At 36.3% G+C, this 15,009-nt stretch overlaps 2 protein-coding genes across 3 annotated transcripts; one reads left to right on the top strand and one right to left on the bottom strand.

Annotated features, from left to right (window-relative positions):
• Positions 1 to 936: 936 nt before the first annotated feature.
• On the top strand, positions 937 to 4,015 carry LOC137818945 (ubiquitin-conjugating enzyme E2-23 kDa). 2 transcript variants are annotated; one of them, XM_068622610.2, is made up of 6 exons: positions 937 to 1,230; positions 1,804 to 1,883; positions 2,435 to 2,549; positions 2,659 to 2,711; positions 2,817 to 2,945; positions 3,675 to 4,015. In XM_068622610.2, the coding sequence occupies exons 2-6, from the start codon at positions 1,805 to 1,807 to the stop codon at positions 3,803 to 3,805; spliced, it is 507 nt and encodes a 168-aa protein (XP_068478711.1). In that variant the 5' UTR covers positions 937 to 1,230; position 1,804; the 3' UTR covers positions 3,806 to 4,015. The 2 variants fall into 2 exon arrangements, with proteins under 2 accessions (XP_068478711.1, XP_068478710.1); XM_068622609.2 differs by having other exon boundaries at positions 1,221 to 1,668.
• Positions 4,016 to 8,132: 4,117 nt separating this feature from the next.
• Positions 8,133 to 8,531, bottom strand: LOC137817999 (uncharacterized). Its single transcript, XM_068621225.2, has one exon. It carries the CDS (start codon positions 8,529 to 8,531, stop codon positions 8,133 to 8,135), a length of 399 nt encoding a protein of 132 aa, XP_068477326.2.
• Positions 8,532 to 15,009: the final 6,478 nt, after the last annotated feature.

Below are 15,009 nucleotides of genomic sequence, written 5' to 3'. Positions count from 1 at the left end.
AAGATATAAAATTTCTTCAACAACACAATCTCTTCAACTATTTGATTTCTTGATTCTAGTTATCAATCTGTTTTCTCAAAATTAGAAAGAAAAAGAAATTAAAATTACTATCACCATTCAACCATCCAATATAACAAGTAAATATAGAACATATTTGAAGCGTTATAGATCTTTTGGGTCCAAAATAAAAATTCTCTAATGATAATAACACCTAATTAAGCCTGCAAAATGGTTCCATTTGACTTTGTGGTAAAAGAAGATGTGTGAAATGGGTAACATTAGAGAACCAAATTCCCTATCTCTCTCTCTCTCTCTCTCCTGTAGATGAGTCATCCATTCCATGACTCATCACCATTACTTTATTCTGGTTTTCCAATGTCGGAAAGCAAATAACAAATAATAATAATAATAAATAATGCTGCTCTGTACCTCAAATAATCACACCCACTTGTTTTCTTTTCTGTTTCTGATTCAAATTTTGTATCTATCCACTCTCCAAGACCGAAGTGAAATGCATCTGAATTTCACTTTTACACGCCTTTGTCCTACCATACCTAAACAAAAAGCTTCACCACCGTCCAACAAAGTTAAAACAATGAATCATCATCAACATAATGGACTCATGCTGTTGTGTATGCATCACAACACTCACACACTGTAATTAGGATAAGCTATGGAATTAACTGCTGTAGAAACTATGTGTCATAACTTCATCATTTTAGAATTATCAGCTAATAAAAAAACCAACCAAATATGTTTAAGTGGGATTCATGCAATAAAGAATCTTGCAGTAAAAAAAACATGCGACAGAGTTTTTTGTTTTGCTTTGTGATTTTAATGTATTTACTTGTCCCACTGGAGAATCATCTAGATATGGATGATGTTCCCACACGTTTTGTCTTTAAAAGGATAAGAACAGTGTAAACTAAGCTCTAAATTATCTGATTTAAAATATATGAACAATTTTTTTTTTAACATATCAGATACTGAAGTGGAATAGTTATATACAATTAGTTCAGGCATTGAAATGGATTTTAATGTTACATTTGACATGTGACTCTAGGTAAGGGTTTATGACGTGGGGAACAAAATGAAACGTAAATGACCAAATCTTCTATTATTTAATTTACCAAAATATTAAAGGTGGAATATTTTAACTTAGACGGTGAAAAGGTGCAACATGGGAAATGGGAATTAGGTTTGAAGGAATCTTGCAAGGCATGTAAAAGGGTAGGCTATTACTTCAATGTCTATTTTCAGGGTTATTTTCTTTTCTAATTTTTTTAGCTTTTTAATTTTGTTCTTGATTATCAAACAAAAGCCAAAGCTATGGATCCTTTTTTAGCAAATTTAGTTTTTGTTACACTCTGCTTATGTAAACAATGTATTTTCATTGATAAAAAATATTTTTATTTTTTTGATTATTGTTACTATGTAAGTCCCCAGTTTTGGTGATTGCTGTCTGAACCAATTTTCTTCTACCAGTTGCACAAGCAAAGGTCTCCCACAAACCTCTTCTTTCTCTTCTTCCCAAACATCTCTCTCATTCTCTCTCTTAATTCCTGAAAAGCAAGTAACTAAGGAAAAGAAAACATCACAGACACTCAAAGGAAAATCAAATACCATGTCTTCTCCAAGCAAGCGGCGAGAGATGGACTTGATGAAACTGTTAATACCCACCTCTTTTTTTTCATTTTTGTTTTTTTGTTTTCATTCAAGTTACAATCTTTTTCTAATTGGGTGTCTGAGTTTGACTCTGGATTCTTCTCTTGATTTTGGGCTTTTTTTCTCTTCAATTGTTAGGATGATGAGTGACTACAAGGTGGAGATGATTAACGATGGAATGCAAGAGTTCTATGTGCATTTCCATGGACCCAATGAGAGTAAATTCTCCTTTGTTTTATCTTTGTCACTAGTTTTGGTGATTTTTGTGAACTTTTTTGGATGAAAAAGGATGGGTTGCTATTTGTGGTATGTGGTGATTAACCCTATATTGACTTTTGTGGTTCTAGATTTAGATTTGGTTGGCAACATCAAGATTCTTGTATGGAACTCATAATCTTGTCTCCTTTTAATTCTTGTTTTTATTTCATGTGTTGATTGCTCCGTGTGCATTCTGCAGAGTTATTGCACAAAGCAATTTCTATTTGTCTTCTTATTGATTTCTCCTTCTTCATATTGTGGCTCTCTAAGTCTTAATAGGAAAATAATTTTTTACCGGAAAAGATGGGGATGGTTTTTTTTACGGATTGGTTTTTGGTTACTAGGAATTTATGGGCATGATGGTTGCTGTTTTTTACTTTTGTTTATTGTTCTGTCCTTGGTTCTAGATATTGAGCTGAGATCGAATGTTTGTTTTCGAAAGTTGTTGTTACTGAGTTATGGACCTCTGATCTTTTTTAATCCTTTTCATACTTGTGATGGTTCCTTGCAGGTCCTTATCATGGAGGTGTGTGGAAAGTAAGAGTTGAGCTGCCAGATGCTTATCCTTATAAATCTCCTTCCATAGGCTTTATCAATAAGATCTATCACCCAAATGTTGATGAGATGTAAGAACCTTGTACTATTGCTATGAAACTATATACCTTGAGTAATTTACCTTGTGTTAATTTTAGGAACAGTTAAGTGATTGATCACATTGGATAATGATAACTTCAGGTCAGGATCAGTTTGTCTTGATGTTATCAATCAAACCTGGAGTCCCATGTTTGGTAATGTTCTTTCTTTAAACCCAACTCTTGGAGAAAATATTTGGTTTCCTATTAAGAAATTTCTTGGTTTATTGTTATATGTCTAAAGTATATGCATTCCTTCAGATCTTGTCAATGTGTTTGAGGTGTTTTTACCACAACTTCTTCTGTATCCCAATCCGTCAGACCCCTTGAATGGAGAAGCTGCAGCTTTACTGATGCGTGATCGAACCAGTTATGAACAAAGGGTTAAAGGTGCTCATTGATGTTGAAATTTCATTTAATATACATGTCTGTATTTTTTAATGTTCACTCACATTGACAAGATTGTGCATTGACCTACACAATCTCACAAACAGTTTTAACAATTTACTGATAATTCACAGTCCCCTTTTGTTATCCAATTGCTAACACAATCTTTTGCTTCTCTTTCTTCCATTGACTGCATCATAAACTTTACTATCTATAATAATCATCTGCCAAAAGAGTTGATTTACCTCCATTTACCACTGCTTTGACACTTCCTCCTAATCCTAAACAGAAAAGTAAAGAAATAAACCTTTCATTGAGTTAGTAGATGGAGATAATTTGATAATTAGCTTTTTAATTATGAGATGCCATCACGTTACCCCTGCATCATTTCGTTGTGCCAATGTTACTTGTGTCAATATGTGGGTCTGGTTGAAAACTCAATGGCCATTATCCACATTTACCACCACTAAAGTTCATACCTTTCTTCATTGTCAATCAGTTGAACCATGTGAAGTTTCCACACGGGCAATGATATGTATATCATTCATAAGGAAATTTAGAATCACTTTGTCTTTTTGCTGACTTTTATGAGCACTGACTTGTAGAAAGTATCCCTCTTGAGTTTGATTTGTTATCTGGGCTTGAATTGTTGCCAAAAACAATTTCTATATGATTTTCAGGAGCATTGGTTTCTGAATGTAACATTTGTGTGTGTTTTACTTCAAATTTCAGAATACTGTGAGAAGTATGCTAAACCTGAGGACATAGGAGCTGCAACAGAAGAACAATCCAGTGATGAGGAGCTAAGTGAAGATGAATATGATTCTAGTGATGAACAGGTTGCTGGTAAGGCAGATCCCTAGTCTTGCATGTATGATCTGCTCTTCTCATTCTATCTTACTTGTACATGATGTTCTAGTCATGTTAATTCACTTCATCAAATGTAATGCACTTGGTTGTGATAGTGGAAAATTCTCCTTTCTATTAGTTCTTACTCTTCAACACTTTCACTGTAAATAATGTACCATTGATTTCCTCATGCAATCTTATTTATTCTTACTCCTTTACTTGAATGGATTAAGTGCTTCTTTGGCTACACATCAAAATCAGTTTCCTCTACCATGGATACCTTCCAATGTTATATATATATATATATATATATATATATATATATATATATATATATATATATGGTTAAGACTAGTTTGGGAATACCCTCCAGTTATTTTTTAATGATTCAAATTTAATTCTATTAAAATTGGATATACTTAATTTTGAAACTGGGGAATCTTAACATAATATTTTAATAAATTGGAAAGAGACTCGGGTAAATGATATTTTTCCTTTTTTAACTTTTATTTTTTATGTATTGTTAGTGTAAATTTTTATATTGAGAATCAATGAAAAGTCACTGTAGGAATAACTTAAAAAGAGATTATCATTAAAAGTTTTCAAAGTTTTATTTTTGAAATATTTTTGTTTCTATATATGTGTGATTTTTAAATTTTTTAGACAATATTAACTATTTATTTATACCTTTATTACTTTTAATTAGTTTATAAAGGAATAAAAAGTGTAAAATATAATTTTAATAAATATTTTTAAAAGTTTTGGAGAATTTATTATATTTCTTAATTTTTCAAAAAAGAATTAAAGACACCTACAAGTATGAAAAATTATTTACTCAATGACATGGTAAAAAGAAAGTTTACAAATGTTAATATAATTTTATTAAATTTGTCTTTTATTCTTGATCAACTTGGCTTCATTATAATTAGGATAAACAAGTAATTCATGCATATGAAAACTATTGTGAAGATCATTAACAGCAATTGGGAACTTTCCCAAAAAAAATTATGTGTAATTGTTTGGTTGGATTGAGTTTTGGAAGAAAAAAGAATGGAAGAGGATGGAGCTATTAATCTTCTGACATTTGGTGCAATCACTAATGTGATGGATATTCCATTGTTCACTATGTTCCTAGAATTAAGGCAAGGATGAAAAGTCCTTTTCAGATATGAGAGAGAATGGAAAGTGAAGAAGATGCTACTTAAATCTCATAATAGTAATTAAGATTACAATCTAAAATGAAATCAATTCCTTCTACTTTGAAATGAATGGTCAATTTTTCATGATGGTGGACACTTTTTTATTTATTTTAACGAATATGTTTTTTTTTACAATTTAATTTCATTTATTAAAACTATTTGTGGGATAAATTTTAGTTGGTCAAATCTTATTCAATATAACATTACTATGTTTCTCTTAAAACACTACCTCTCTTCCTATCTTTTCATGCACACACTTTCTCTTATTTCCTTGGTTAATAATGCTATTTTATATAATTAGGAATATTTTCAAAAGAGTTAACTAAATATGAAGAATTTTTATGTTACTTAAATTTTTTGTATGGCAAATTAATCTTTAAATACGGTATCATTGTGGAGCCTACATGAAAATTAATGAATCTATAGGGCATACTTCAACCTATAATATGTTAATTTTATACAAAGGTAAGTTTAGACAGCATAACATATAAACCACACCCAAAAAGCATGTAATTTAAATGTTAAAAAGGTAAACTTTTCTTAAATGAATAAGGGTAAGAGTTTTTTTTTAAGTAAAAGGCTAAAGTTTCAAAAGTCAATTAGAAATCATTCCAATTTTACAAATAATAGATAGGGATCTTACATACAAAAAGAGAAAAAGGAAAAAACCTCCTCTATCAAATTAAAGTGGCTTGGAGAGAGATATATGATAGCATAGTTTTTGGATAAAAGATAACTTAGGTTAGATTGATGCTTATATGAAAACTAGAATTCCATATATTCATGTAGAATAGATTAGATATGATGAATACTCAATAGAAATTTTTGGAATAGTCTTTAGAAACTTTTAGAATAGTCTTTTGTATAATTAATTGAGTTTTTCTCAATAACCAATAACTCTCTTATCTTTTTCAGAACATACTAGAGAGTATATTAAGGACCTTTAGTGGTTATAGCCCACCTTCTTGGTTATGTACATCTAGTATGATATCCACCATAGTATCTTACCCTTATTTCATTTACTTTGTAATTTTTTACTATCTTCTATTGTCTATTTCAATTTCATTTTTGCATCTTTTATGTGCATCTCTTGTTTTTTCATCAATCAAAAGTTGTCAAGAACAACCTAAAATTCAAGAACCATATTCAGCCAAACTCCCTTCACTACACCTAACTACTGAAAATCCTTCACCGAGCCTCACATATCATTCGTCCATCACCCAAGAAACCTTTAAGGAAGGTTTTATCGTTCAAAACAAGTCTTCTTAAACCTAGTCTTATATGAAACCTAACTCCGTTGTTATAACATCAAAACTCCAAGAAATACCAACTAAGAAACTTATTTTTGCTTACCTAATTAAGCTTTCATTATCCCTACCATAAGAAACTTAAGATTTTCTTCTAAACCTTCAAGAACTTCCTAAGATTGCTTAAAAATCTGCCCTTAGCCTTCCTTAAATCAATCACACCAAATCCTAACCAAAAACATCAAGATCCAAATCATGAAACTAAGTTTTAGAAGCTTAACTTGTCTTTGTTTTGAAGCTTAAGTAAAAAATTCTCTCTTTTTAAGAAATTTTCAACCAAGTTTTCATTACATGGAGTATTTATCAACTCTACTAGTGATTAAACATTCGAAAACCTAAATAGTCACTTTTTATGAAGTGTTCATTTTTGTACCCTCCCAAAAATAACGAATGTCGATCGATTAAAGGAATAATTTTTAAATTTGAGATAATCACATAAAACATGTTTAATGCATCCCTAATTCGAGATTTTAGGGATACATCATAACCATTAACATATATAAATAAAATGAGAACATGTATTACAAGGAATGATTTTCAAGGAGTAAGAAAGAGAAGAATAAACTTTATTTTAAGTGATTTGATGTCGGTCTTAGTTTATTATACTTATGTGGTCATTGATTAGCTTAGCAAATGGATCAAAATGAAACTAATGACAAAAAACATGATTTAAAGGATAGTTCGACGGGTAACTCATTACAATATCTAGCTACTGTATTGGACAGACCGAAAGGACGAGAAGTCATTAGCATAATGAAAGGCTAAATTAAAATAAACAAATATAAAGATCAGGAAACACTTTACCAAAGCCCAATAGATGGGTCCAAAACAACTACAATATATCTAGTAATTGCAAGGGTGAAAAGAGTAAAACCCCAATTAACTCAAAAACCCAATAAGTGAGTGTTATAAATAGGTGATATGCTTTAGAGGTAAGTAGAGTGAATTTTATCTGATTTTTTTTTTTATCAACAATGAATAAATAAAATTAAAGGGGATACTTCAGGGGTATCCCAACCCATATACAGTGCCCAGAAGTGGACTTCCTAAAAAAACCACAAGCGAAACTCTTCTTTATGGTTGGAGCAGAACAACCTTAAAGTGAGAAAACCCTACCCGAGAGAAAAAAACCAAAAAACCCAACATCGGCGACCACCGATTACACAATGGTGAACGCCGCTTCATCGATCCGCGATCATATTGATCTTTGCATACCTACGGCGACCACCGACTACGCACATGGTGATCGTCGTTTCTTAAACCGGCGATCATATTGACCTATGGAGAACGTCGACTCATACCGGCAATCATGTTGATCTTTGCATACTTACAGCGACCACCGACTACGCACATGGAGATCGCCGTTTCTTAAACCGGCGATCATAATGACCTACAGCGACCACCGATTACGCACAAGGAGATCGTCGTATCATCAACCGACGATCATGTTGACCTTGTATAACTTTAGCAACCTCCGACTCCATACATATGGGAAACGCCGCTTCGTCGGCCGGCGTTCATGTTGGCAGAACGCCGCTTCAATAACCGGCGATCATGATGACCTTTGCGTACCTTCGGCGACCACCGACTACGCACACATGGAGATCGCCATTTCAAATCGACGACCACCGATTACGCACTCATGGAGATGGCCGTTTCATCGACCGGCGGTCATGTTGACCTTTGCAACCCTTCGACGACCACCGACTACGCCCGCGTGGAGATCGCCGTTTCAGCAAGGCGGCCAAGGCCATATCCACTATCTTTCTGCTATCTACCATGCCTACGCTCTTCATACTACAACACCCTCTGCTGGGATTTTCATCCAGTTGCCATCAGTTTTGGCCCTCCTTCCTTCTCTCATTACAGCTACTCATACACAACCTTGGATTCATCATCCAGTCCGCAAAACAGCGAGCACCAACCTGTTCTTTATGTTTAAGCCATAGCCAAGATTTGAGCTGTGCCTTGTGGAAGATTTCTTCCGCGTCTGCCACTCCGTTATCAAACACGATCAAGTTCCTTTGTTCCCAAATGCACCGAACTACAGCTGCCCACACTCCTCTCCAAATCAGATTATGTTTGTTGCCGCCTTGAGCCAAGTAGAAGCTTTCAAAGTGAGTCATAATCTCATTATGTTGAACAGATAGAATCCCAATCCATCTGTGGCACAGATTCCACACTCGTATGGCATGATCACACTCCATGAATAGATGCTGGCATGATTCTTCCATTGTTTGACACAAGGCACATAGAGTGTTCTGCATCACCACCCCTCTCCTATTTAAGCTCACTCTAGTAGAAATTCTACCTAAAAGTACCCTTCAGGCTGTAATCATCACATTGGGAAAAGCCTTAGCCTTCCAGAGATTCTTAAAAGCTTGACACTGAGGGCCCCTATCAGGTTTGTCTATGAGATCATAAGCTGATCTCACAGAGTAACTTCCTGATACATCACCCGTCCATACCTGGGCATCATTGACTTCCTTGACAACATGAGCACTAGCCAAAAGCCCTCCGAGCTCAAGTTCTAAAGGGATTTCCCACTCAAATCTACCTCGCCTCCACCTTAGGGACCACCTCCACTCCAGATCATCCCATACTCCAAGCTCTTGTACCTTCTGGCCTTGGTTTAGAGATAAGGAATACAGTCTAGGAAACAGAGATTTGAGGTTGGCTCGACCAACCCATGTATCCTCCCAGAACCTAGCTTTGTCCCCAGCCCCTACTTTCCAAACAACTGCGTCCTGAAACCACCCAACTCCACCTTCCTCCCCACATACTTTCCTTAAATCTCTCCACCACCATGATTGATACTTCAGGGGTATTTGTACAGCGTCTTGCTCCGTTCCGTACTTTGAATCCAGGCACTCCTTCCATTTCCCTTTCTCACTTGATATGCACCGCCATTTCCACTTAGCCAGGAGAGCTACATTGAACTTGCGGATGTCTCTTATGCCTAGACCTCCCTCTTCCTTTGGTTTACATAAGTACCTAACCCAAGATATTGGTCTTGTCTCCTTGCCCCAGCCCCACAAAAATCTCCTTTGGACACTGATGATAATTTTACAGACCGAATTTGGCACTTTAAACAGGGATAGGTAGTAGAGAGGCAGCGTTGATATAACAGATTTTATTAGACATATTCTGCCTGCCATAGACAGGAATCTTCCTTTCCACATACTAAGCCTGGATTTCAGCTTGTTTATGACAGGTTCCCAAAACTTTTTCTTCCTTGGATTGCCCCCACTTCTATACCCAAGTACAGGAACGGAATATCCATCTGTGCACAATTCAAAGTCTTTGTGTAGCACTCGATATTTCTGCTAAGGACATTAATACCAGCTAACTTTGACTTATTGAAGTTAATCTTCAAACCCGATGCCAGCTCAAAGCCCTTGAGGATAGCCTTCAGAGTAACCACATTGGCATAGGAATCCTCGCACAGGAACAGGGTATCATCGGCAAACTGGAGAAGGCTCACCTCGACCTCCTTCCTTCCTATTTTTAGTCCACTTAACAGATGGGCTTTCACTGATTGCCTTACTAGCCCCGCCAGACCTTCAGCTACTACTAAAAAGAGAAACGGTGCCAGAGGGTCACCCTGCCTCAGTCCCCTAGACGGAATAAACTCATCCGTAGGACTCCCATTAACTAACACTGAGACTGTAACACTTTCAAGGCATCCTTTGACCCACTTAATCCACCTACTATGAAACCCCAGCCTTTGCAACATATAATAGAGGAAATCCCATCTTACAGAATCGTATGCCTTTTCAAAGTCTACTTTTAGGCACAAACCTCTTCTCCCTTCCCTCCTTAGGTCCTCCACCATCTCATTAGCCGTGAGCACACTATCTAAAATACCTCTACCTCTAAGGAAAGCCGACTGACTTTCATCTATAACAAGACGATAACACTTTTTTGATCCTTTCCGCCAACACCTTTGCTATGATTTTGTACATGGCACACACGAGGGAGATAGGTCTATATTGCTCTAGATATGTCGGATCCCTTACTTTTGGTACCAAGGCTATGAAGGAGGCATTACACCCTTCTGGAATATACCCCGTTTCCTGGAAGAGAAACACTGCTTCCACTATGTCAACCTTAAAGGTTTCCCAACAACTCTTTAGGAAGTTAAAATTAAAGCCATCAGGACCTGGGCTCTTCGTGCCTTCACACTGCCACACCGCATTCCTTATTTCTTCCTCAGAGAAGACAACAATTAGACTCAAATTTTCTTCATCAGAGAGAGATTTGAATTCCACCCCATCAAGTCTGACTCCATAATCCCTTGTCGCTTTGAACCTTTTTTCAAAAAGGTTCTTTGCTTCTAACCGAACTGTACCAGGCTCCTCACACCATCGACCCCCAACCTCCACCCCTTTTACTTCGTTCCTCAGCCTTCTCCATCTCAGGGTCGAATGATAAAACTTAGTACATGAATCCCCATACTTAAGCCATTTAATTCTAGCTTTCTGACACATAAGAGAGTCGAGTTTCTTGTCAATTTCCCGCAGATCACAGATCAACTCATATCTCTTCACCCTATCGCAATCCGAAAGGCTACCAGCACAGTCTTGGTCGTCTAGATCCTTGATAGCCTCCAAAAAATTCTTCTTCCTAGTGTGAATGTTACCAAACACATCCCTATTCCAGACTTTTAAATCACTCTTTAGCCTCTTAAGCTTCTCCTTAAGCCTGAAGAGACCACTACCTTTGATGAGCATATATTTATTCACACTCACTAGCCTTATTCATAGATTATTGGACTATAATAATAAATAAATTCATTGTTTTAATTAATATTCTTATAATTGGGTTTATTTGGGCCTTAACTATTATTATTGTTAATTTTGTGTTTTTAGAGTAAATTATCCAGAGGAAGCATCTACCTTTGTGAATGGGCCAAATATGCAAAAGTCCAAGTTACTTCTTGAACCAAAACAGGAAACAAATTCTGAGGAGAAGAAAGAGAAAATAAAATCTACAATATCTCAGACACAGAATTGGAAGCAAATCTTCTGCAAAATACAAGAATTATGAAAAGATAGAAACTTGGAAACGGTTAACAAAATATAAACTACAATATTCTCTCAAGATCCTTGGAGCAGAAAAGCCTATAAAAGGACACAAGCATCAAGGAGAAAAGGGAGAGCTTCATAGGGTTTTCTTAGTTTATTTTCTTCTTAGTAATTCTTTTGTTTTGGCTCCGCATGGAAGGCTAAACCTTTTTGGTTGATTCTTTTGTAATTCCCCATTGAGTTCTGAGGTTTTGTTCAATAAAAATTTCGATTTTTAATTCTCTATAGCAGTTGTTTTTATTGTCTAATCTTCTGGAAAACTAGTTTTTGTGAGAGGTTGTACTTGAACGCATGATTGAGAGTCTTCCTTATCTTAAACTTTGGTTTCTTAGTTAGTTTGCATTGTTCTAATTAACTTCTTGGGCGCATGATTCAAGGGAGAGGAGGTAAGCATTCCCATGGAGTATACGCATGGAACAAAGTGGGTATTGATTAAACAAGTAGACGCATGTTTTACTGGTGAGTTTCAGTTGAATTAGATTGGTGCATGTTCAATTTGGTTTAACTCTGTTGGAGGATTGAGAAAAGATTAATCTTTAGAGAACCTGTGAAGAATTCAATGGTAGAAGAACTTGGGATCAACCGCTTTTTATTTGCTATTTTAATCTCTTTTATATTTTCTGCACAACTATCTCAAACCCCATTTTTATCTTTATTGTTATTGCTAACTTTTATTGTTTGCAGATAGATTTTAAACCCTGATCAACTGATTTTACTATTGGATTCGTTGGGAGACGACTTGAGGACATTTGTCCACAATTATACTATCATCTCTCTAGTGTTAGACAAGTCTACGCTAGAATCATATTAATTTGACAGCAAAACGACAGCTATCAAATTTGGCGCCGTTGCCGGGGAATCCAATTTGATTTTGGTTATCAGGTTTTTCTTTCTTATCTGCATAATTTTTTTTTTCTAATTTTTTTTTTTTTGCATATTTAACCTTTGTTTTCTTCCTTTTAGTTTTTATTTATTTATTATAGCAATAAAAAAAAACGAAAAATAAAATAAAATAATAAAAAAATAAAAAAATAAAAAAAAATCTAATATTTAGGATATCTCTTACCTTTATTTTATTTTGATTTGTTTTTATTTTCTTTCTATATATCTTTTAGCTTTATTTTGTTTTGATTTGTTTTATTTTCTTTCTTTATATCTTTTATCTTTATTTTTTGTTTTGTCATCTTTATTTATTTTTATTTTTTTTTGTTTACTATTTTTATTTTCTATATTTTATTTATTTTAACATAATTTTTTTTCTCTAACTTTTTTTTAAGCATTAAGTGTAGCATTTGCATTAGTTTTTTTTTATAGGATCTTGCATTTAGGGTAGACACTTCAATTGCTACTCTTTGATTTTTTAATATTGAAAGCAATTCAGGAAAGACTCTGGCTAGGAAATACTTGGTTTCTAAGTTTGTCCACTTGTGACTCACCTCTCTTTCCTGGGAGTTTACTTGGTTTGCTTTTCAATTTAAACACAAAAAAGAGTTTGCTCTAAGGCGTCTAATAGGTGTTGGTGTCCATAATATACATGCTGCATAGAATCTTCTTCTCTTTCAAATTGCATGATGCATAGACATTCACCATTACACATCTAATATTAGCTTTGGAGTGAGACCCAAAAACGGCGATGAAACCCTTACTCATCAAGTGACTCTGATAAACAAAAGTCTCCTTATTCCACATCGAAAGTAAGCTACCACTACCATTATCACCTTCGTAGTGTAACCATCCACTGTTATTATTCCCCCACAACGAGAAGCATTTAGCATCAGAGAATCGTTTAGCCTTTGTTTCTTGAATACACACAAAATCCACTCCTTCCCTCCCTATAAGATGACTTAAATACCCTGCTTTGGTATTTCCTCCCATACCTCTTATATTGAAGTCTACAATTATCATAACCCACCGTGCTTGCTCCCCTCCTTAGGATTATTTAAAACCTCTGCATCCCTTACTTCCATAGAATCATATTCAAGGATAACCACAGCTTCATCCTTCCGGCACCTCAAACCAGCTTTTTTCCCAATTTCCCACAACGAAGGTGATTCGGCCATGGCAGGAGAGGTACACAACCGGGTGTTGCAATTACTAATATCCTTATTAGATAGTGAGACAGGGGGCGTACCTTGTCTACAAGCTAAAGGTACATATGCATCCATCTTGGATAGTCTCGCACTTATCCTTGCAGACCGTCTCGGGTGGGACGAGGACTCCCCTAAATCAGCAAGCATTTTCTTCTTCCTTCTTCGTGGTGGAGAACTAGACACGCTTCTCCCTTTAATGCCTCTATCTTCTAGCCAATGGAAAGATTGAACTCCCTTCCTGGCACCGTGCCCAATCTTCCCCTCTTTCCCCTCCTTCAAGCTCTTTAGAGACGACCCTCTTTCTGCCCCACAACCTCCATAATTCGAGTCTTCGTAATGCAGCTTATGAGAAGAGATAGATTGACTCATTATTGAGCCTTCAGATTGGTTTACATTCGTCTTGCTAGAGGAACCCGTAGTGCCCCTAAGCCCAATCATCTCTTCAACACACCTCCCATTTTGCTCCAGATTTAATTGGGCTGGAGTTGATTGGGCCTCCATTACACCGAAGCCCACATCCGAACCGTGCAAGTTGTTGACATTTTCAATATCCATCACCAGTTTTGCCATCTCATCTAGAGGAGGTACAATGTGTAAAGCTGTGCCGCTCGCAATGTCAGAGGGGAGCAAGTCAACCCCTTCTGACGCCTTCTGCACTTTCATTTCTTCATTCGTGTTTGCTTCTGTACGTTTCCCTGGCCCGATTAGGTTGTACGAGACGCAACCTTCTTTGGACCATTTTGTCGTTTTCAGGGACTGTTGAACTCCTCCCTCAGCCGCTTGATCAGCTTTCTCCCCAGTCAACCACCGCTCCTCCCCTTCCCACATCCGGTCCTCCGCCACTCCAATATTATCTGAGAACTTTGTTTCTTCTACATAAGTTTCCGTAGAGAATACACTGCCAAAAGATTCAGAGGAAGCGTAGTTGATCTTGTAGCTTTCATCAATGGACACAGGCACCTCCTCCTCCACGAGTATATTGCATAACTGCTCATTAACTTGCACACACTTAGCTAATCTGGCAGTGTCTAGTTTCAACATACGAACTTGGAGTCTTGCGTATTCCAGAGTCGCCCACGTTTCCGTCAGGCTATCAATGGACACCAACGCAGCCGACGGTGCCACCAGGCCAACGATTTTAGAGAAGCACTCTTTATTCCATAACGATATGGGAAGGCCATAACATCTAACCCAGACAAGTCTATGACTGGATACGGTAGTGGCCGACCAAGGCTTCAAACTCGCGAAAACACTGTCGAACCATGCACCGTTTTGCTTGATAACCACCTCTATACTTTCCCCTTCCCTTGGGGTTAGCATTACCGTATTATCCCCCAAAGGTCTGACCCTGAACATGTCCATACCTCCTTTCACGATTTCTTCCTCTAGGCGAGCCTCATCTACATCCTCTCTAAGTTTCCCAATCGCACTACATTCCATCCATGGCATGATAGAGTATTGTGCTTCAATACTGAGACCCTTCCACTGTTCCTGAACTTCCCCTGTAACCACTTCAGCATAGGACCTCTTCCCTT

Source organism: Phaseolus vulgaris, chromosome 10, assembly GCF_051622355.1.
Source record: "Phaseolus vulgaris cultivar YP4 chromosome 10, ASM5162235v1, whole genome shotgun sequence".
In the NCBI taxonomy this organism is placed as follows: domain Eukaryota; kingdom Viridiplantae; phylum Streptophyta; class Magnoliopsida; order Fabales; family Fabaceae; genus Phaseolus; species Phaseolus vulgaris.
The sequence above is the reverse complement of the archived record's forward strand: the minus strand, read 5'-3'. Positions and strand labels throughout refer to the sequence as shown.